The following is a 22,865-nucleotide window of genomic DNA, read 5'->3' as shown; positions in this document are numbered from 1 at the left end:
TGTTGACATTCTGCAACAGAGCGTGGTTCGATATCATCGTGCTCTATGATTTCTTAAGCAACAATGTGTGTAAATACATCATCAATGTGTATAGAAGATCTTTCCATCAACTCACACGCACTCTCATAATCCATTGAGATTTCTTTGTTCTCTGGAATCATTTCACATTTCGGAGTGTCCTCCAATATTGATTCATGGACATAATTATAATCAGAGACAATCTCATGAGAGGGATTCTCTACATTGATGATTAATGGATCGATTTATGCCTTACTCCCCCTCTTCTTCCTTGGGTGAGTGCCAGTCGAACCAAGTGGCCTCCCCCTCTTCCTTTGGGGAGCCACGGCCTCAACCACACCTCCACTAAGTGTGGTTGTAGCGCCTCTATCTGCGGCGTCGTGCCTCTTGTTTGGGACTTCTAACCTTGCAGGCACATTTGCAGCTGGTATATGTGATCTCGTCACTTTTGTGATATCAGTAAACGCATCAGGCATCGAATCTGCTACGTTTTGAAGTTCGATTATTATTTTTACTTCACTTTCACATTGTGAAGTGCGGGGATCAAAATGAGACAGAGTGGGGACAAACCATGACAATTCCTGTCGTTCCCTTAGAAAATCTTTTTTTCTATCTCCCCCTAACGATAGGAAGACTGTCTCATCAAAATGACAATCCGCAAATCTAGCGGTAAAGAGATCGCCTGTCAAGAGTTCCAAATAGCGGATAATTGTTGGAGATTCGTATCCAACATAAATATCTAATCGTCTCTGAGGACCCATTTTGGTGCTCTGTGGGGGCGCAATAGGCACATATACTACGCAACCAAATATGCGTAAGTGTGAAATGTCAGGCTCATATCTAGTTACCAACAGGTACGCAGAAAATGGTTGGCTAGCAGTGGGCTTGAAACAAATAAGTAAAGCTGCGTGCAATATTGCATAACTCCAGGCAGATATAGACAAGTTGATGCGCATAACCAGTGCCCTAACCACCTTCTGTAGTCTTTTGATGGTGGCTTTTGCGAGACCATTTTGTGTATGCACATGGGGTACATGATGCTCTACATCGATCCCAATAGACATGTAATAATCATCAAATGCTTTTGATGTAAACTCTCCAACGCTATCAAGCCTTATAGACTTGATAAGATGATTAGGGTGGTGAGCCCTTAAACGTATAATTTGTTCTAGGAGTTTTGCAAATGCAGCATTTCTTGTGGACAATAATGCGACATGTGACCAGCGTGTTGAAGCATCCACCAAAACCATAAAGTACTTGAATGGTCCGCATTCTGGATGTATAGGTCCACAAATATCTCCTTGTATCCTTTGTAAGAATGGAATGTTTTGTTTTGTATTTTTAGCATAGGAAGGTCTCGATCCTGTTTTTCCTAAAGAGCAGGCTTTGCAAAACGAGTTATGTGCCTTTGAAATAGTCAGTGAGGCATAATGGGAGGGAGGTAGTGCTTCTGGTATTTCAGAAGGCAATGGCTGCATTTGAGCAGTATTAGGACCGACACCTCGCAGTGTGGCGGATTTTTGTCCCATTTTATTTTTCACTCGAAAGAAGGGCTGTCCGTGTGAGTTCTTTAAAATATGGATCGTCATGTCATGACCAGGGTGCCCTAGGCGGTCATGCCAAAGCCTGTATGAGTCAGTGTCCCACATTTCATTGTTGGTGACATCATAGGATTCAATGATCCGAATAGTAGTGAGGTACAGTCCACTAGATTAACTCATTAGTTTCTCTAAAATGCGTTTTCTTCTACATTCATTAGAGGTAATATAAAGGCATTTGGTTCTATTCTCACAGTGTGTTTCTACATGATAACCGTTGGCACGAATATTTTTAAAACTTAACAAGGTTCGATTAGCTCTTGGTGCATACAGAGCGTCTGTGACTTTAAACATTGTGTCGTTAGGCAGCAAAAATTTGGCAGTTCCTCGCCCTTTTATTACTTGTGATGATCCAATCATCGTAGTCACAGAGGAATTATAGGCTATTAATTCAATGAATAATTGCCTATTCCTTAATATGGTGTGAGTAGTCCCACTATCAACTAAGCACTCAAGTTCTCCTCGATTCATTCCTACAAGTAAATGGGAGGTATTATTAAATAATTCAGAAAATATATCTCATATTCTTTAGAGTTTTTCTATTTTAGGTAGAATGATAATCTTTTCATTCTAATAATTTTTTCTCTAGATGTATTGCTTTACATCTTTATAGTGCATCTAAAATTTATTAATAAATCTAATTCATCAAACCATTATTGAAATAAACTTTAAGGCCAAACAATAGTCTAACTAAAAAAAATGAGGCATTATGCCTCACAACTGTCTTTGAAAAATAAATAAAGTAGATCAGTCAAAATTTAGAGCATCGATCCATTGACTGAGCAAGTTCCTTGTTGCCATTGAAGTCTGCAGTTGTGAGGTTGATGTCTGGGTCATGGCCTCCTTCTTCCATATAGTGAGCCTCTTGTTTTTTAGACTCCCTATACCTCTTGTAAGTGGTTGCTATTCTGTTGCTTGCTTGGCAGTTCTTGACCAATGCCCAATAACTCCACACCTATAGCATGGTTCATTGCCAACTCTTTCCTTTTTGACTGAAGGGTTCTTAGGTGCCTTTTGCACCTTATTTCTATGACCACTAGGGCCAGCACCACCATCTCTGCGCCATACATTGGGAGGGCCTCCACGGTCCATACCACGATCCCCACGTCCCTTGCCACGTGGTGCATTGTTGCCACGTGGGTAGGGATCAACACATCCAACCCCCTTTGCATTGGGGTTCTTTCCACCTTTCACTTTGCCATAATTAGCCTCGGGAATTTTCTTTGTCTCAATGGGCCTGACATTGTTGTTCAAAAGAACCTCATTATGCCTCTCAACCACTTGTAGTAGGTTGATTAGCTTATTAAAGGTTGTGATTCTTTTGTTGTCATACTCCAGCCTATACTGGTTCGCTAATATAAGTGCTGAAGTAGGATGAGTGGAAAGAGTCTTCTGGATCATATCATCTTCTGTGAGTTCACTTCCACAAAAATGAGACGTGCCTTTAGGCGTAACATGTTCCTGTTGAAGCCATTGACCTTTTTGTAGTCAAGCAAGCGGATTTCATTCCATTAAAGGGTCAGTTCTGGGAGCAAAGTGTCATGAATGTTCCCAAAACGTCCCTTAAGGGCATCCCACAGTTCTTTGGGTGTCTTCAACTGAAGGTACTCCCAGCGTAGGCTAGGATCAATATGTCGCCTTAGAAACATTAAGGCATTTGCTTTCACCTTGTCAGATGGTCGATCGTCTTTGGGGTCGGTAGGGGTTTTGATGGTGGCAGTGTAGTCTTTTGCCACAAAGGCAGTTTCCACATCAGAAACCCAACGATGGTACTTAAGTCCTTCTGAGTCCAAAATGTCAAATTCAGGTCAAGTTGGATTAGCCATCTACATAAACAAGAGAGAGGATATATAAATTACGCAGTCATAAAGACATCCACGTGAATTATTTTCCAAGAATATGAATTAGATTTCAAGACCAAGATTCGTAATGGTTACATTTTTTTTCGATGCTATGTGAAAATGCTTTATCATGGTAAGTATGTGTTTATAATGCGCATGAATTTTCATTATCATGGCAAAACGTAATTTATATGTAGCATTCTAAATAACGAATAACCATAGCACGTTTAATAATGAATAAAACATGGCATAAAAAAAAACAATTATATAGGGTAGTAAGCAATAGTAAAACTTGCTAAAACATGCTTTACATACTAAATAAATAGTTGTAGAAGGTAGTAACAATTATAAGCATAAATAAAATTCACAAAACATGCTCAAAATTTCATAATAAAAACATAAACAATAAAATATTTAAAGCATGCTTAAACATAATTATGTAAAATTCACAAGGTATGCTGATTCCACAATTTACCAGAGTATGAAATTAAATATATAAAAGAGAACATACTTGATTTCGAGAATACAAAACGATCCTAGCGCACGCGCGTGTTGATGTAGGCGTGCGTAGCAATGTTTTTGGGCTTGAAAGAACTGGGACTTCTCCTTGTTTTTCTTTTCTGCAGTGGGCCGGGCCTGCCTTCCCTTTTTTTTTTTTTTTTTTTTCGGGCCGCCTCTTTCTCTCTTTTCTGGGTCGGGTCATTTTTTTTTCTTTCTTCTCTTCTTTTTTCCTTTTCTCTCTTCTTCCTCCTTCTGGTTTGCAGATGGTGGCTATCAATCTGGCCTTCTCACGTCTGCAGTGATGGTGGGATCTGCGCAGCGCAGCAGGTGAGCGAGCGCCGGGGCTGGGCAGGGACCCTGGGAGGGCTGCTGCAGGCGCGGGGTTGGGGGGGGCTAGGCAAGGCCTGTGCGGGTTGGCGGCAGGGCTGGAGGCCGGTGAGGTGAGGCCGGTCTGGACGGGGAAGAATTTTTCTTTTTTTTTTTTTTTTTTTTTTTTTTTAGGGATGCGGCAGAAAAGAAGAAAAAGTGTTTTTTTCTTCTAGGGTTTTGGGTTTTTTTTTTTTTTTTTTTTTTAAGCAAGGGTTAGAGACTTGTGCTGATAACGTGTAAAAGTAAATGATAATTGATCTACTCATTTCATTTGATAGTCTCTTTATATAGGGATAGAATTACAACGAAAATATCAATTACAATAATGATAGTAAATGTTGATTGAGCCGTAATTGCAATTTCTTGATTCCATATTCATTAGTTACTTTGACGAATGCACATAATGTGTTTTTTCCTTTAACAAAAATTAATTTTTATGTACCGATATTTGCAAACATTTTTCGATATTTCTATTGACACTCGAAATTTCATAAATTTAAATTGTTAAAATTTTGATTGAAATTAAAATTTTAAACCATCCAACCACATTAGGGTTTAAGGTATTTTAGGACGTTTATAACTTGATTGTCTACAGCTTATATATAGAAATGTCGCAAATAATCACCATGATGCGTTTTATTTCTCAATGAACGACCATGATGGGTTTAAGCAGAGTTTAGGACCTTCGGAGAATTCACTATCAAAGAGAAAAGCCCACAAATATTTAGAGACAATACATTCAGCAGTAGGGCAAGTTCTTATACAAATGGACGGTATAATAGTGTTTCTTAATCAAATTCGCAATGTAATTGATTACACTATACGTTTAAGTATAGCGTCCAATACAGAGAGATTCATACTGCAATGCATTTGCTTTTCTTAAAATTTCATTCCATGCTGCAAGGAATGGATCAGATGATATAAATCAAATTATACTTAATTTAGAATGTATATCACTATTTATGACTCTCATTTTGATTAGTCTTATAATTTTAGAATTCCATCATGTATAGGTTAGACTACATGTCGGTAAGTTGTGGCATGTTGGTTAGCTAGCCTAACTAACACAGTGGAGGTCACAGATTCAAATCTCACTGACATCAGGGATGGGATGGGGTGGGGTGAGGAGTTATATTGTCGTCCGAAATAAAAAAAAAAAGGTTAGACTACATGCACGTTCTTGGGTTAGCAAAGTGCTGAGGGAAAATTAGTTAACACTAGAATAGATCAAAATTTCGATCCGCTTCCAATATAACAAAAAATGAAATATATGTTAAACTTCATGTGTTTGATACAAATATACAATCATCACCAATTCACCGCCACTTTGCAAGAAGCAACGCATAGTGCATACACTATGCGTTGCACATTTGCACACATACTGCCAACATGACAGTGAATAATAATGAGAGAACATCATCACCAATTCACAGCCACTTTGCAAGAAGCAACTCATAGCATACACTATGCGTTGCACATTTGCACACATACTGCCAACGTGACAGCGAATAACAATGAGAGAACATTGGTATTTGCCATTTTAAACGGAAATGGAAGAAAACATTCATTCATTTTGTTTTTCGTTCTCTCAATATTTTTTTTTGAAAGAAGGCAGTAGCCAATATATTGATCGAAAGCCAGAATGACATTTACATACTCTTCCGCTGTCATCTATAGACAGACAAGAAGATGTGTTAGTACCCACTGTGGTACATAGAACTAGGTCACTCATTTGACATTAAATACATCGAAATAGCATGAATCTTCCATCGGTACTACTCCGGAAGATTCGCTAGAGGCACAAAAGTGCGTAGCTCCCTAAAAAATTAGGGACTTATTGAAAGTAAAACAATTACTATCCTAGAGTTGGGCTTAGGGCTAAAAAAAACCCCAGCCTAAATAGAAGGCCCAATAGGGCAGCCCCAAAGAGAAGAGGCCCAATCTATGGCCCAGCAAGCTAGGGTTGACCAAACCCAGACCATCCTTCCACCACGCCTGCAGAAGGCTGTGCAGCGCCGCCCTCGAGCCCCGTCCTGAACCAGCCGCGCCATGGCCAGCCGCGCCCCGAGTCCCACCAGCCTCACCCCGAGCCGCGCCGTCAAGCTCCGCCACAAGCCAGCACCGCCTCGAAACCTCGAGCTTCTGCCGTGCAGCGCCCATCCCCGAGCCTTACCCGCTGCACTGTCGCCAGACGCCCACGAAACACGCCGCAGATGGATCGCTCCGTCCCTGCACAGCAAACCACCACGGACGCCCAGAAAACTGCCCACGCCTGTCGTCAAAACCAACCTGCCAATCCACAAATCACAACCATCTTCTCTCCCGACCAACCCCGGGCAATGAAGGGCCTATCCGGCAGCAAACACAAAGACAACGCTGCCGAAGCCAGCGCTATCCATGACCGCCGCCGGACAGGGAGCTATCTGGTGGAGGTTGTGCTCTCTCGCGGCGCTAGGTCTAGAGAGAGTTAATTAATTGGTAGTCCTATTCCTTGTTTAATCAAAAGAGGGATTTTTCGTTCTCTCAATATACTTATATATAACCTTGGCATACATAAAAATCATTGAATTTAATTGTACATCATTTCATTTTAAATTCATATTTGTGCGATAAAAATAGTTTCATATGACATGTTGGAAGAAACTGATGACTATCAATTAAGAATGTTTCCTTTTTGCAAGGAGCTACCTATTGACTACCCTTTGCCATTGAGAATAGGATGAATCAACTTTCTATGATCTCCAAGATCGTGAGGGTTTGCTTATTAGGGATCAAAGACTAGGGATTATGTTGCAGACTTTGGGAAAATGATGTGCTTCATATCTCTACAGGTGGCATCCACTCTCTGAATAGATCATTAAACTTTAAAGAGAACTCTCACATCTGATATTTGTATACGATGCTGTTATGTGTATAAGATGTTGTATCTCGAACAGGGGGATTGCATCCATGACAATGATTGCATAAGTAATTATGGTGTTGTGGCTACATTTTTGGTACTTCAATTTATTATAATCTTGTTGTTCGTTATTTACAAAAGTATTTTCTGTTGGCTTTATTTTCTACAATAATCAACGTACACTAACTTCCATTGTCTCTCTTACCACCCAAGGCTCGACTGACACCACCTAGGTACCTCCCTCTTTCCTCTTCCCCTCTATTGGTGAAGAACAACATGGGCGATAGACCTAGTCGACAATTAAAAGCAATAACTTGTTGGCTGGTTGTGTTAGATAAAGAGGTTTCAAGAGATTAACTTTTATTTTGATTTGAAGATACTATCTCAGTATCTCTTGAATAACATATAACTGTTAACCCCCAATCACCCAGTTCTAATAGGAAGCATTAGTGTCTATCGCAGCTTAATAACCATATACATGCGGGGTTTGGATCCCTAACATGGACATATAGATTTGACATTTGATACTCCGATTGGCATGCCTTGCGTTTTAATTGTTAGAACATTGAACCCAAAAAGAGGTCAACTCGGACAATGGATAACTCAAGTTTTGCTATATATAGTTAAAGTTTTGTTGAAAAGATCAAAAGGCAGCAAATATATGTTTTAGAAAGAAAATGAGCTTCGCTAAGACGAACCTCCAAGCTATGCAACAATATTCACCCCATATACACCACTAGTTTATGACTTAATGAAAAATCCCGAGAGCTCATAATCTCTAGCAAATCTCCTACATTCACTAGGAGAGTGAGTGAACTAACATCAAGGCTTGGTCTAATCCCAGACATAATGGCTAGTAGAGTTAAAGGTTCACTTTCACATTAATCACAATAACGTCGGGGGTCAAAGTTTTCGTTTAACATGAAGCATGTTCTTCTAGTGTTAAGCCTTAGAGTATGTTATTGAAGATCATAGTTCTTGCTTGTGTCACACGTATTATATTGCCCTATAGCATAAACCCTAAAGGAAAAAACAATGTGTAACACGTATTATATAGGGCATCAAAAGTTTGTTTCAAATTCATGTAAGAGATGAAGGTGACCTTCATCTGTACATTTCAATTCTCAGTTAGTTCGTCCTTAGTTGTAGTGGGACCATCTCAGAGCAGCTCTTTTATCTTCTAGTCAATTACTTGTAATCTTCATATTGTCAGTTCTCTTTACTTCTTCAGTTCAATGCTTTTCCGAAAATGGCAAATTTCTGCTTTTCTTTTACAACCCATATTCATTACCTGCTCTTTAAGATTGTTGGTACAAAATTTTGTACAAGTTTCTCTCTTGCTCTTAAACCACTCACTATTTTCTTCTCTCTGCATTTTACTGAGTCGTTCTGCCTCAACTTTCATTTCTTTTGGGTCGTCTTCTGCAGATCAATCTCTGGAAATCGTCAATGGAAAGGTATGTATGGTTTGATTTATCTAGTTTCAAGGTTGGGTTTTGTATTTCAGATCTGCCTCTGTAATTAGCTTCAGAGTAATCCGTTTATGGGTCTTCTTTTTTGGTAAAAATAGACTCAAATGTGATACTTTTGGGCATCTCTACCCTTTGTTGGGTGTGAGTTTGGTGAAAAAGCCTTTACTTTGAGAGGAGCTCCTAAAGCTAAAATCTCCTTCCTTATAAAAGTTTCTGTCTTGTCCTAATAACATGCATTTTATCACTAAAGATCTTGTTTTGTTAGAAATTGGGGCTTTTGGAGTTTTGGGGAAACTTTGGGTAAATGTTTCAGTCAACTTAATTCGAAGAAAATTAAATTTGGGGACATATTAGAGGGGAGCTGGGGTTTGTAGCACTTTACCCCCAAATTTATATTTGAATGGAGTGGAGATGATCTACTTAGTCTGTGAAACTAGGATAAACTTCTCCCAAGAACAATTTTATTTATTTATTTATTTTTATTTTAATGAGTTTGGTAAATAGCTGCATGAACTAGATGAAGATTTGTTGCTTACATCTTATGCTTTTGGCTTGGTAGAAGGAAGGATCAGATAGTGAATCATTATGTACGCAAAAAGTGGACCAGAAATCGTGATATTATGTCATGGTGGAGCAATGTTGTGGAGTTTGACAATGTGAATGGCGAAAACGAACACAATGCTAACCCTCCAAAGCTGAAAAGGCGAAAGGCATCTGCATCTTCTTCTGGATACAGAACTGGTCGGGCTGGTAGTAAGCCAACTCGTGTGCTGAGGCCACGAAAACAAGTGCAGGAAAAGGTTACTCTTACTTCCACACACTATCGTCCCTGTACAATCTTATCATGGCTGATTGACAATGATGTGGTTTTTCCAAGTGAGAAAGTACATTATTGTACTGTAAAGGGCAGTCATCCAATGGCACAAGGGACAATAAGTCGAGCGGGGATAGTATGCAACTGTTGCCAGAAGGTGTTTAGTCTTTGTGACTTTGAAAGTCATGCATGCTGCAGTGAGAATCATGTTGGCTGCAGTAACCACACACCTGCAGCCAATATTTTTCTGAACGATGGAAGGTCTATCTTAGATTGCCAGACACAACTCTTAAGTGAAAAAAGGAAGAGGAGCTGCAGACCACAACCACATGGTAGGATTAAGGGTAATTGGACTCCAGGCGAAAATGATTCCTTTTGTACTGTGTGCCGTGATGGTGGTCATTTGGTTTTATGCGATCTGTGTCCCTCAGCATTCCACAAGAGTTGCATTGGGTTGAAGGTAGATAATTTTGTTTGTGCTTCTCTCTTCACAGCTTGTAAATGTCTGCTGTTTCATGTTTTGTATTTCATCTTGGCTTAAATTTCTTATTTCCTCAGAACTTATTTAAGGACCAAAATTTGAGATTCTTGATTTGTTTGTCTTAAATTATTTTGCTTCTGCAGGATGTTCCAGATGGTGACTGGTTCTGTCCAGCTTGCTGTTGTGCACTTTGTGGCCAAAGCATACTCACGAAAGACAGAAAACCTACTATGCATTATCGTACCTGTGGTCAATGCGAGCGTGAATGTAGGTTAATTTTCCTGTATTTTATTCAAATCAAAATAAAATCTTTCTATCTGTGTTAGCATATGCATGCTTCAGAATATTGTGTAAATTGGCTCATAGTATGTTTTTCAATTTGGTGTAGATCACACTGGGTGCCTGAGGAAAATAAGTGCAGATATGTTGGAAAGTGATCCAAAAGGGAACTGGTTTTGCAGAGAGAGCTGTAAAAAGGTACCTCCATCACTATTTGGTATTTTACTTCTTTTGATATTCATTTCCTTGTGTCTCAGCTTGATTGGGAAACTAGTGTCCATAACGCATGATAGTTCTGATAAAACAGGTTATATATATATATATATATATATATATATTGAGATACTTTAGACCAAATCAGATCATGACATTATTATTACTGACAAGTCAAGAACCAGCATGTGCAGCACTTTGTGATTGGTTTTGGCTTCTTTGTGAGCTCTGTTTCTGGATTTGTTATAGAGAGCTACCCACACAATGGCAGATTAGCTTAAGCAGTGTGTACAATGCTTATCTGTTGAGCACAAAAAATGCTCCTATACAGATATATGACATGACCTCATAGCTGTATATAATACCACTGTAGTTTATTCCTTAACTCATCTAGATGGTGGCTAAATGCAATGTTGCTACAAGAGCTAGTAACTTTATGATGACACTGGAAATAGGTGTAGCTATCAGCTAAAAGTGCAACTTAGTATCTGTCCTGAAAAGGAGATCAGTGACGACATATATCCCTGTATATCAAAATTCCAATTTTAGTTCATTCAATTAATATTTGATTAACTTTTCAGGAGCTCAGTGTTGTGAGTTATGGATCTTATTTTTGCCAACATAATAATAACAAGCTTCTCGTTGTTCCCTATTCTCTCCATATTGATGATGTTGACATGACTGCTTCAAACTTTCAGATATACTTAGGCCTTCACGAGTGTTTAGGGAAACAATTTCCAGCGGGTATTGACAGTCTAACCTGGTCACTATTGAAGTCTGACAGTAAAGATACTAATGATCCTAATAATGATGCCATCACTGAGACTTACAGCAGGCTCAATCTAGCCGTTATTGTGATGCACGAGTGCTTTAAGCCTGTTAAGAAACCTCATACTGGTACAGATCTTGCAGAAGATATCATATTCAGTAGAGGGTAAGTAATTATACTGTCATTCTCACATCTTCTTTCCTGGCAAGACTCTTTAAACTATTACCATAACTATATTCTTGTTGAAACTTTGTATCTTTTGATAAAAATTTATGTTTTGATAATTAATCTCATGAAACCAACGTTTGGACTTTTCCAGGTCGGATCGTAATCGCATGAACTGTCAAGGGTTTTATACAATGCTTTTGGAGAAAAATGATGAAATAATAACTGTAGCTACTGTAAGGTGAGCGTTAAGCTTCTTTGAAAATTGTGAGCTATTGCATCGTAAGTGTTTTGGTCTTTAAAATTGCTATATTCTTGCTCAAAGGATCTATGGAGCACAGGTGGCAGAAATACCACTTATTGGTACCAAATTCCAATATCGTCGAGGTGGAATGTGTCGTTTATTAATGCATCTGCTTGAAAAGGTAACATCCCATGTGTTCCTGCAGTTTGTTAGCAATCTTGGATCTGTTGTCACATAATTTTGTTGATTTTATTATTGTCTGCTTATCTTTTCTTGTTTCAGATGCTAATGAATTTAGGTGTGGAGAGACTGGTCTTGCCCAGTGTCCCCCGTTTACTAGACAATTGGTCATCATTTGGATTTTCAAAGATGACGGATTCTCAGAGGCTACAGGTTCTAGATTATAGATTCATGGAGTTTCAGGATACCATTATATGTCAGAAAAGTTTAATGAAGATCCCTCTAGCTGAACCCTGCCCATCGGAAGGTATCTTTTCCATTCTTCAACTTTTCTCATAGTGATAAAAGGTAATCCATCAAGTTAGCGTGGCACACATGTTCATATATGCCATTTTGCAGGAACTCCACTTGTTATCTCTGGAAGTGTTGATAATATGGATTCTAATGGGTCAAGTGGTGATAATGTCTCAATCACATGGAAAATTGACAATTTCTCTACTTTGCTGTGTATCAAGAAGTACTCTGACACTTTCCTCACTGGTCAATTGAGATGGTACTTTTGTGCACCTCATATCGTTCAAATGCTTAAAAGTATGTATGCTTTGTGATTTGTTATGGTTCTGAACTTTCCTTTGTTTGTTTATTCAGGCGGATTCTTTTGTATCCAAACGGAAGGGAATCTGTAGACGACTTGTCCGTGTCTTTTGATGTTGAAGGTGGCCCAGAATTGCCACCTGGGTGGTCTAGATATGCACTACTCAGCATGACCATGGTTAATCAACTTCAGCGCAGCAAGTCAATAACCAAAGGTACTTTGTTTGCGATTCCTGTTGTTTATTTTACATTCATGTTTGTGTTCTTTTCGTGTTGGGCTTGCCATTCCATCATTTTATGGCAAATTTAATTTGTTAAATGGAACTAGTGATTGTTGTTTCCCTGTTTCTGTTTCATTCTGCTAAACTTTTACTGCAAATTGCAAAAGAATGATGTTCTTTGTGATTGAATTAATGCACAACTGCCCTCTCTATTACCTTACAAGATAACGAAACTTGGACAAGAAATGAAGTGTTTTGATCTCCACTGTCCTAGTCCGGGACATGTTTTGATCTTGAACCTGGCAGGTCACTACTTATTTAACCACATACTGGTCTTACATTTTGTGTGTACTGATTTGCTGCTTACTATCCGTATTTTTCATCAATTATAAACTTAATTGAGTTCATATAAGACCACTAAGTTCCAGAAGCTGCTTCCCGCTTCCATTAGTAGTATTTCATTATTACCTTGTAAGGAGCTGCTATCTTCTTGATTAGTCTTATCTGATCTTTGACATTTTTATTTTGCAGAAAGTAAACATGTTTTCAATAAAGGGGGGAGTGACTGTGGCTTCACATCCTTAATTCCACTAAATGAGTTACATGACCCTAGTAAAGGGTATCTTGTGAATGATACATGTATCATCGAAGCCAATATTACAGTCTGCAAGGCTAGAATTCAGATTTCACATGCCCAGAAAACTGGCCTGGAGTCTGTGGAAGTTCCAAATCCTTCTTCAGCAGCACGCAGGGCATCTTGGTTCAAAAATGTGACTGCCGTCCAGGATGCAACAACTTCTGAACACGTTTACATCGAGCTGTCTGATGCCAGTTCTGAGCCTATGGAAGTTCCAGATCTTTCTTCAGCTACACGGAAGGCAGTTAGCTTTCAACATATGACTGCCTCCCAGGACACAGCAAGTTCTGCAGAAGTTATCAAGTTTTCTGAAACCAGTACTGACCATTCCCACGATGAGGAATTTGATGTTGTGTCCTCCACATCACCTTCTGATCTCTTGAACTTCAGGGGCTTGGCGGATATAAAGAAAGATTTTGTTCCCCTACTCGAGGAAGTTTGTTTATGGCATCCTTCTCTTATTGAATGCCAAAGGGAGAGTAGTCCCCAGTTCACTGAATGGGCATTTACTGCCTTGGGAAAAGTCCTGCATTTTTTGAAGACCAAAAAGGTTAAGGATATGACAACATATGTTTGTAAAGACCTACAAATTTTATGGAATGAGCTGAAGGTCTTCGGATTTGACCTGACATGGCTAAAGCCTCATGTTGAAAGAGCTCTCGGTATGAGTAAGTTTGTGGAAAGCACAAAGGAGCTAAAAAGAGTAGCAGAGAATGTAAAGGCTTTGGAGATTGAATCAAAGAGGCTAAAGGCTAAGCTTGTGGCAGCGAGAAGTGATCTGGAGAAGGCTGGACAAGGCTTCGAAGAGATTATGGATAGTGAGTTAGGCTATCATACTTGTTAAGTTCTCTCTTGCACAAGTTAACCAAAGAAGTGTCTGCTCATGCTTTCAAATGACTTTTATTATTGCTTCTAGGGGATGACTAATCTTCCAAGACAGAACAGTTGTGACCAAAGAAATCAGTAGTCATCGCTCTTTTGATAAATTTCACTAATTTTTCTGGAATGTTAATTATATGAAGAAACTTATTTAGTTTGTTGTACTTTTGGTAAGATTAGCTGGTAGTATTTTAAACTGAAACATTAACAGTTGAAGAGACACAATGTGAGTATGTTTGCTCGTCAAGAATTTGTTTCAATTACTAGTAACAATATAATGACCAAAACCGCTGGCCATTCGGCATATCAAGTCGGAAGGTTTTGGAAGTTTTATTTATTTAATTTAATTTTTATATTTTATCAAATGAACAATACAAACTTGAGTCATTAATGGGCTTACTTTTATCACCCATCAAAAGTGCATTGTAAATGAACCAACAAACGCAACCACAAAGGATCGGACTTATTCTACAAACACAAAGGGTATTTGGAAGTTTTCAAAAACTTAGGATATTAATGGAGTTAAAACAATAACATGATTAAATTCAAAATCTGGAACGTTATAAATACTTTCCGAGCGGGCAGGTTATAGTGGGCCAGCTTTTCTCCCTTCTCTTAAAAACGTTTCAGTGCTGATGATCTCAGTGTTTAGCCGGAAGTGGCAATCTTCTGCTTTTCTTTAACCACCCATATAGGTTTTCATTTATATTTTGTACCTCTCTGGACTCTAGCTCAGTTTCTCTCTTGCTTTTAAACACAGTCATTTTGTTTCTATTGTCTCTTCATTTTGAGTCACTCAGGGCCTCAAATTTCCTCTCTTTTAAGTTTGCAAAGTCTCTGCAATTCGTCAATGGAAGGGTATGTATCATTTTCAGATCTGTCCCAATATAATTTGCTTTGTGTCTTCTGAAGTTTTCCTAAAAACATAATTTTTTTACTAAAGATCTCTTTTTTGTTAGAATATGTAGCTAAAGATGTGAGCTTTTTTGTACCCCAAAAAAAAAAAGATGTGAGCTTTTGGAGTTTAGGAAGATTTTGAGGAGACATTTAATTTAATTTGATTTGGGGAAAAGTAAATGTGGGGACATTTTTGGCCAAAGAGTGGAGCTTTAGGAAATGGAGTGGAGATGGTCTACTTTTTTTGGGTCTACATAGTTTGGGAAACTAAGAGTGAAGCATGTTGGGTCTTATGTTTTAACAGAAATGGCTAATGGGTTTTGTGAATTAACTAGTTCTGTTGCATGTTGTATGGTGCTATATGGTCATTTGTTGTTTAAGCTTGTTGTGGGTTTCAGGTTTTGGGGTGGTGAAAGGAAGAATCACAGAGTGAAGCATCTTGCATTCAAACAGAGGAGTAGAAGTTGTGTTAGCATGTCATCCTTGAGCAAATTTGTGGAGTTTGACAATGCAAATGGTGAAAAGGAAGAGAGTGCTACCACTCTGAAGTTGAAAAGGCGAAAGCCGTCTGCATCTTCCTGTGGTTATAGAACTGATAGTGATGGTAGTCAGCAAACTCGTGTGCTGAGGTCAAGAAATCGAGTGCAGGAAGTGGCTACTCCTACTTCCACACACCATCATCCTTGTACAGTCTTATCTTGGCTGATTGACAACAATGTGGTTTTGCCAAGGGAGAAAGTGCGTTATTGTAGTGCAAGGGGGAGTCATGCTGTGGCAGAAGGAAAAGTATGTAGAGAGGGGATTGAATGCAACTGTTGCCAGCAGGTTTTTACACTTGGTGGCTTTGACAGTCATGCTGGCTGCAGTAACTACAGACCTGCAGCCAATATTTTTCTGGAAGATGGAAAGTCTCTCCTAGATTGCCAGATGCAAATTATGACTGAAAGAGGGAAGAAGAGATGCAGACTAGAACCACATGATGTGATGAAGGGTAATTTGCCTCGAATAGAAAATGATAGCTTTTGTACAGTCTGTCAGGATGGTGGTGATTTGATATTATGTGATCGATGTCCATCAGCATTTCACAAGAGTTGCATTGGTTTCGAGGTAGATTATTTTTTCTTTTGAGTCTCTTCATATGTGAAAACTCTGTTGTTTCATCTTTTATTTGTCATATTATAATGAACATTCCATTTCTTAGAACACATATAAATGTATAGTTTTTCTTCTGCAGGATGTTCCAGATGGTGACTGGTTCTGTCCAGCTTGCTGTTGTGTAATTTGTGGCTGCAGCATAAATCCTACAATCCATTACCATACCTGTGGTCAATGTGAACGTAAATGTACGTTAACTTCTTACCTCTATTCATGCCAAGAAGAAAGTGTGTTTTAGCATATGCATGCATCTGTATTTTGTGTGGGAACATTTGCAAAGTCGGTGTCTTTTCTTTCATTATTTTCGTGTTTTAAAATTTGTTTCAGATCACACCAGCTGCCTGAGGAAAAGAAGCATAGATAAGTTAGAGATGAATCCAAAAGGAAATTGGTTCTGCAGCAACAACTGTAAAAAGGTATCTCAAACATGTCATCAATAGTTTGTAGTTTGCTTTCAAAATTTACATCCTTGTGTCTCAGTTTGACTGGGAAAAATATCTCGAAGCAGAATCAAACAGTGGACCTCTTTTGGGCAAAACTTACCTGTGGCACACAAACTACATATATAATATGAACTCATAGCTATATATGAAGCCTCTTTTATTTTATTCCTTAATTAACTGATATAGATGGTGACCCTGTTTAATGTTCAGTGGGAAAAAAGACAGTAACAATGCATATCTGTGCAGCCCAAACGATGATCATGTACATATATAATACAATCGCATACCTGTATTTCTTCAATTTAATCCTTAATTATGTGACTAATCTAGATGGTGACTCTATTTAATATTCCTGGCAACAAAGAGATGGTAACTTTATGTTGACATTTGAGCTGTCAGCTAATTGAAAGCCTACAACTTAGTATCTTAAGCTGAAGAAGATCAGTGGTGATATACATGCACGCGTATGTATATAACTTCCAGTGTTCCTTCACTCAATTAAGATTTGAATTATTTGAAAAAAGCTGAGTGTCTGTTGTTCTGTCAGATGTTAAACTGTGATTTATGGGGATCTTATTTTTGCTTACATAATATGAACAAGCTTCATGTCTAAACCTTTTTCTCTTCCGGTTGAAGATATTGATATATCTGTGTCACACTTACAGATATTTTTAGGCCTCCACGAGCGTTTAGGGAAACAAATTTCAGTGGGTGTTGACAATCTAACTTGGTCACTTTGGAAGTCTGTGAAATCTGATAGTGATAATCCTAATGAACCTGATAATGATGCTGCAACGGAGACTTATACCAAACTCAATCTTGCCCTTCAAGTGATGCAGGAGTGTTTTAAGCATTTTAAGAAACCTCACACTGGGGGATATCTTGCAGAAGATATCATCTTCAGCAGAGGGTAAGAATTTCCTACTGTCATTCTTCCTGCTTCGTTGCTGGCATCACTTTTTACAATACTGCTATCAGTTGAGCTTGGCACATGAGGCATATATTGATTCCTCCTATAAGTTATTCCTCATCTTATTATTTACTTTCTATGACCAAGTTCTTATTTTTTGCAGGTCACATCTTGATGGCATGAACTTTCAGGGGTTTTACACTGTGCTTTTGGAGAAAAATGACGCTTTAATAACTGTAGCTACTGTAAGGTGAGTTTTATGCAGATTTTTATTGAAAATGGTGAGCTTTGTGTCGTATATGTTTTGTTTGTAAATTGCTAGTTCTTGTTCACAGGATCTATGGAGCAAAGGTGGCTGAAGTACCTCTTATTGGTACCAGATTGCAGCATCGTCAAAGTGGAATGTGTCGTGTATTGATGCATTTAATTGAAAAGGTAATTTACCAAGTGTTCCTGCACTTTGTTTGTCAATCTTGGATCTGTTTCAGTAACTTATTTTGTTGATTTTTTTAGTATCCTTCCCTTTTCTTTTCTTCTTTCAGATGCTTATGGACTTGGGTGTGGAGAGATTGGTTTTGCCCATTGTCCCCAGATCAGTAGGAAAATGGAATACTTCATTTGGATTTTCAGATATTAAAGGTTCTGATAGGCTTCAGTTTCTGGATTATAGATTCATGCATTTTGAGGATACCATTATGTGTCAGAAATGCTTAAAAAGGACATATCTAGCTGAACCATGCCCATCAAAAGGTATTTCTTGTGTTCATCAACTTGTTTCTTGGAAATATGAAAGGGGGATCATGTTACCATAGCACACATGAATTTATATGCTATTTTGCAGGAATTTCACTTGATGTTGCTGGAAGTGTTGATGATATTGATTTTGATGGGTCCAGCGTCCATAAAGTCTCATTCACATGGAAAATTTACAATTTCTCTAGCCGTGGGAAGGAATACTCTGAGACTTTCCTCACTGGTGATTTGAGATGGTATTTTTGAGCATGTCCTACTATTCACATACTTAAAGTTTGTAACTTGGTGATATCTTACGGTTCTGGACTTCCCTTGGTTTGTTTACTCAGGCGGATGCTTATGTATCCAAAGGGCAACACTGTTGATAACTTGTCGGTATATTTGGATGTTCGAGGTGCCTCAGAATTGCCACTTGGGTGGTCTAGATGTGTGAAATTCAGCTTGACTGTGGTTAATCAACTTCAACACAGCCAGTCAATAACAAGGGGTACTCTGTTTCCTTTTTGTATTCTGTATTCCACATATATGCTTCTGTTCTTTTTCTGTTGTCTTGATATTACATGATGTTTATGGTCAAGTTAATCTGTTCAATGGAACGAGTGATTGTTGTATCCTGTTATCGCTATTTCTTTAATTCAGATACAATTTTTCTGCAAATTGCAAGAGAATAATTTTCTTTGTCACACCATGTAAGATAATGAAAGTGAGGAAAAAAGATGAAGAGAGGCAAATTATGTTTGTTTGGGTCTATGAAGTCAGTTATCTTGGACCATTTCTGTTTTATGTTCACGATTAAGGCCAAGTTGTAAAGTTTTTGATCTTCACCGTTTCCTGGACATGTTTCATCTTGAACCTAACAGGCGACTAACTACTTATTTTTAATAAACTAAGTACTCGAGCCTTTTATTCTTTGTCTGTGCGTATGATTTGCTTATCTTGGGTGTTGATCTAAGAAAATATTAATTGACTAAGATGAACAGTAAGTTCCAGAAAGGAATTCCCATTATTAGTGATTCTTTATTACCTAGTGAGGAGCTGCTATATGTCTTCTTGGATAGTCTTCTCTGATCTTTGATATTTTGATTTTGCAGAAACTAAACATATGTTCAGTAAGAAAGTTAGTAACTGTGGCTTCACATCACTAATTCCTCTAGATGAGTTACATGACCATTGTAAAGGATTTCTTGTGAATGATACATGTATCATTATAGCCAATGTTGCAGTCTGCATGGCTCAAATTATGATATCAAAAGACCTAAAAATTGGCAGCGCTACATTGAGACCTGTGGATTACTTAAATCAGGAGCATCAGGAGCAGGGGCCTCCTTTACATAAAGGTTCCGTGAAAATTTCAGATCCTTCTTCAGCAGCGCACACGACCACAGGCTTTGAACATGCAACTCCCTTCCAGGACACAGCAAGTTCTGAACAAGCTTGCACCAATATTCCTGGTAGTAGGACCTACCCTTCTTTAAAATTGGAGTCTGTGGAAGTTCCAGATATTTTTGCAGCAGCATGCAAGGCAACTAGCTTTGGACACATGACTGCCTCCCAGGATGCAGCAAGTTTTGAACAAGTCTGCATCAAGCTCTCTGATACCAGTACTGACCCTTCCCTCAAGAAATTTGATGTTGTGTCCTCCACATCAGCTTCTGAACTCATGACCTTCAGGGGCTTGGCGAATATAAAGAAAGATTTTGTTCCCCTGCTGGAGGAAGTGTGTTCCAGGCATCCTTCTTTCATTGAATGCCAAAAGGAGAGTAGTCCCCAGTTTACTGAATGGGCATTCACTGCCTTGGGAAAAGTTCTGCATTTTTTGAAGACTAAAAAGGTCAAGGATATGACAACATCTGTCTGTGAAGATCTAGACCTTTTATACAAGGAGCTGAAGGCCTTCAAATTTGACTTGACTTGGCTAGAGCCTCATGTTAAAACAGCTCTGGGTAGGAGTGAGTATGTGGAAAGGGCAGCAGAGGTAAAGAGACAGAGAGAGAATGTGAAGGCTTTGGAGATTGACTCAAAGAGCCTTGAGGCTAAGCTTGTGGCAGCAAGAAATGATCTGAAAAAGGCTGAAGAATCCTTTGATGAGAGAATTATGGACAGCGAGTTAGGTTATTCTCATTGATAAGTTCTCTCTTCACATGGAAGATATGCAGTATAACCAAAAGTTTGACTGTTGATAACTTTCCCTATTACTTCTAGGGATTACTGATTTTTCACATGAACACTTGAACAGCTGTAGCAAATGAAATCAATAGTCATCACTCTTTGTATTCATCGATCTATCTAGATTTCTCTGGGAATATAAATGTGAAATATATGATATGATTTGAGAAAGGCATAATCTCTGGGATATCTCCCAGGTTCACTACCTGTGCCAGCTTCTAGTTATGTATGTTTACTAAGGTGACGAGTAGATTAGAGCTGAGAAGTTTTCTTTCTCTTATCAAGCTGTCTTCAGTTTCCATAACATCATTCACAAGAAATGATTTACTCTCATGACAAATAAATAAAGCACATACTCGTAAAATTGATGGGTTCTTTCCCCACAGGTCTGAGCTATAGGAAATGACTATCATCCACCATTCCAACACCCACGTTATGATCTGGGTACTCTTTTGGCAAAGCTGATAGCTTGTTTCTTCACAGTAGGACTAATCCTATAAAAATGTTGCAAATAGTCACCCACAACCACCTTCTTATACCCCTCAACATCATCATCATTTGCCAATGAACAATTCCCAATCGGCTCAATCTGAGTTCGAGGACTTGGATTATAGAATAAAGCCACCGAAAACCTCTCTACATCCATTTGGGTAACAACCCTATGCCATGGACTTCTAAACATCCCATTGCTCATAATCTCTAGTAGGTCTCCCACATTCACTAGCATTGCGTCTTTTGGCCAAGGCACGGTGATCCATTCCATGTCCTTCAACACTTGGAGCCCTCCGCTGGCTTCGAATTGAAGAAGGAGAGTGAGGGCACTGGCATCAGTGTGTGGGGTTAGACCAAGGGCTTGGTCTGGCCTTGGGCATGGGGGGTAGTAGTTCACTCTCACATTGATCTCAGTCTCGTGGGGGTCAAAGTTTTGGAGGAATACATGTCTTTCTAGTGATAAGGCTTCAGGAAGAGCTTCAAGTATGTCATTGAAGATGTTTCTTGCTTCTGCAACATATTGCTCTATAGCATGCCTGCTCAAACCAATTAAATCTTTGTGAACAGAGTGGTTATATATACATCTGAGCTGACTCAAGTAAGGTCCATATATAGTTAGCATTTTAGGTCTTTCGAAAATCATTCTACCAAAAATTGTTCAAATTAAATATTGTTTAGCACTTGATTACCACAATCATCATTTCAGTTTTATTCGATAGACAATACATAAAGCGTAATTTTATAACAAATAGATAACCAAACGGTTTTCAAAATTATCCTATTAAGTTTTAAAACAACTCAAATCAATCTTCTCTTCCTCCTACTCCAACTCTCTCCAAGTCTTCAACTGTCAGTTACATTTTAATTTCACTAATTACTTTCATAAACGTACCTGAAATTAGCAGGCCTTTGAGGCCAAACATGAAGCCCTTCGGTTGCTCCGGCCGGAGCTGCTTTCACGGTCACACGATCAATCCAATCCAAAGGCTGGTCTTCCGACTTGACAAAGTTCCGGCCATACCCCATGTTATCCACGCTTACATACGACCCAACGCTTGCCTTCTTCTCGTCAAACGACAACCCAAAGAACTCCTTCACCACATCCCTCACACCATGCAAAACAGACTCAGCTACACCGTGGCCTTCAACTACAACCATACCCCATGTCTTAGCTCCAGTTAGTAGCTTGGCCAGCTCTTCGGCTCGATCGTTGCCTCGTAATTTGGTCATGTTTATGGATGGTAGGAGTTCCGAGACATGATGGCTGGATAAAGCGGGGTACTGATCGTGTTCAGGTTGCAGCGCCACGAACCTCTCCGGCAGGTGTTTGAGTCCTCGGCGAGCTAGTTCTTGAACTACAGGCACTCTTGTGGTTCGTAATTGACCTGCTTGGTCCATGTAGCTGGCTTCATGAAAGTAATTATTTTCAGTACTGGTCTCCATGCTCTGAGTTGTGTGGAACTGTGATTAATGGGTTATAGAAGGTTAGAGGATCAGGGGTTGCTAAATTATTGGTTTGCTAGATGACCTTATCATCACAAAGTTTTGTAAGTCTGCTACTAACTAATTAGTGAAATTGGAGATGGAGATTGAGTGTACGTACAATGTGAGCACTATCTTTATTGGATTGGGCCAGGTCGAAGGGCTAAAGATCGCATTATACATATCTTCTACATTTCTGATTTGTACAAAAGGTACCGATCACCGAATAATTTCTTTGAAGTATTTGTTCACACTAGGCCTGGGCGTCTGGACCCGAAAGACCGAGGACCCGACCCGAACCGATCAAAAAAGCCCGATTCGGTTCGGTTTTGCTTTGAAAAATCTCAGTTCGGTGCAAAGACCGACCCAAATACAGATTCTCGGTTCGGTGTC

At 38.9% G+C, this 22,865-nt stretch overlaps 3 protein-coding genes across 3 annotated transcripts; 2 read left to right on the top strand and 1 right to left on the bottom strand.

Moving 5' to 3' along the window:
• The first annotated feature begins 8,544 nt into the window (after positions 1–8,544).
• LOC133739395 (uncharacterized) lies at positions 8,545–14,296 on the top strand. Its single transcript, XM_062167176.1, has 11 exons — positions 8,545–8,683; positions 9,258–9,972; positions 10,137–10,260; positions 10,382–10,470; positions 11,184–11,419; positions 11,574–11,660; positions 11,745–11,844; positions 11,946–12,150; positions 12,243–12,396; positions 12,492–12,652; positions 13,190–14,296. Exons 1-11 carry the CDS (start codon positions 8,676–8,678, stop codon positions 14,137–14,139), a joined length of 2,829 nt encoding a protein of 942 aa, XP_062023160.1. The 5' UTR covers positions 8,545–8,675; the 3' UTR covers positions 14,140–14,296.
• A 580-nt stretch (positions 14,297–14,876) lies between these two features.
• Positions 14,877–20,603, top strand: LOC133740541 (uncharacterized). The gene is made up of 11 exons (XM_062168499.1): positions 14,877–15,032; positions 15,470–16,178; positions 16,306–16,414; positions 16,554–16,642; positions 17,335–17,579; positions 17,743–17,829; positions 17,915–18,014; positions 18,122–18,329; positions 18,421–18,568; positions 18,662–18,819; positions 19,424–20,603. Exons 1-11 carry the CDS (start codon positions 15,025–15,027, stop codon positions 20,455–20,457), a joined length of 2,895 nt encoding a protein of 964 aa, XP_062024483.1. The 5' UTR covers positions 14,877–15,024; the 3' UTR covers positions 20,458–20,603.
• A 147-nt stretch (positions 20,604–20,750) lies between these two features.
• Positions 20,751–22,585, bottom strand: LOC133740542 (2-oxoglutarate-dependent dioxygenase 11-like). Its single transcript, XM_062168500.1, has 2 exons — positions 21,883–22,585; positions 20,751–21,526 (listed from the first exon to the last, which is right to left on the bottom strand). Exons 1-2 carry the CDS (start codon positions 22,431–22,433, stop codon positions 20,932–20,934), a joined length of 1,146 nt encoding a protein of 381 aa, XP_062024484.1. The 5' UTR covers positions 22,434–22,585; the 3' UTR covers positions 20,751–20,931.
• Positions 22,586–22,865: the final 280 nt, after the last annotated feature.

This window comes from Rosa rugosa, chromosome 3 (assembly GCF_958449725.1).
Source record: "Rosa rugosa chromosome 3, drRosRugo1.1, whole genome shotgun sequence".
NCBI lineage: Eukaryota > Viridiplantae > Streptophyta > Magnoliopsida > Rosales > Rosaceae > Rosa > Rosa rugosa.
The sequence above is the reverse complement of the archived record's forward strand: the minus strand, read 5'-3'. Positions and strand labels throughout refer to the sequence as shown.

Bases quoted from the DNA above. Each gene is read 5' to 3' on its own strand.
- LOC133740542 (XM_062168500.1), bottom strand. From the start codon at position 22,433: ATGGAGACCAGTACTGAAAATAATTACTTTCATGAAGCCAGCTACATG. The intron at 21,527-21,882 runs GTACGTTTATGA...TGGTTTGAGCAG, and splicing joins CAAAGGCCTGCTAATTTCAG to GCATGCTATAGAGCAATATG.
- LOC133740541 (XM_062168499.1), top strand. The intron at 16,179-16,305 runs GTAGATTATTTT...TTTCTTCTGCAG, and splicing joins AGAGTTGCATTGGTTTCGAG to GATGTTCCAGATGGTGACTG. The intron at 18,820-19,423 runs GTACTCTGTTTC...TTGATTTTGCAG, and splicing joins CAGCCAGTCAATAACAAGGG to AAACTAAACATATGTTCAGT.
- LOC133739395 (XM_062167176.1), top strand. The intron at 11,420-11,573 runs GTAAGTAATTAT...GGACTTTTCCAG, and splicing joins GATATCATATTCAGTAGAGG to GTCGGATCGTAATCGCATGA. The intron at 12,653-13,189 runs GTACTTTGTTTG...TTTATTTTGCAG, and splicing joins CAGCAAGTCAATAACCAAAG to AAAGTAAACATGTTTTCAAT.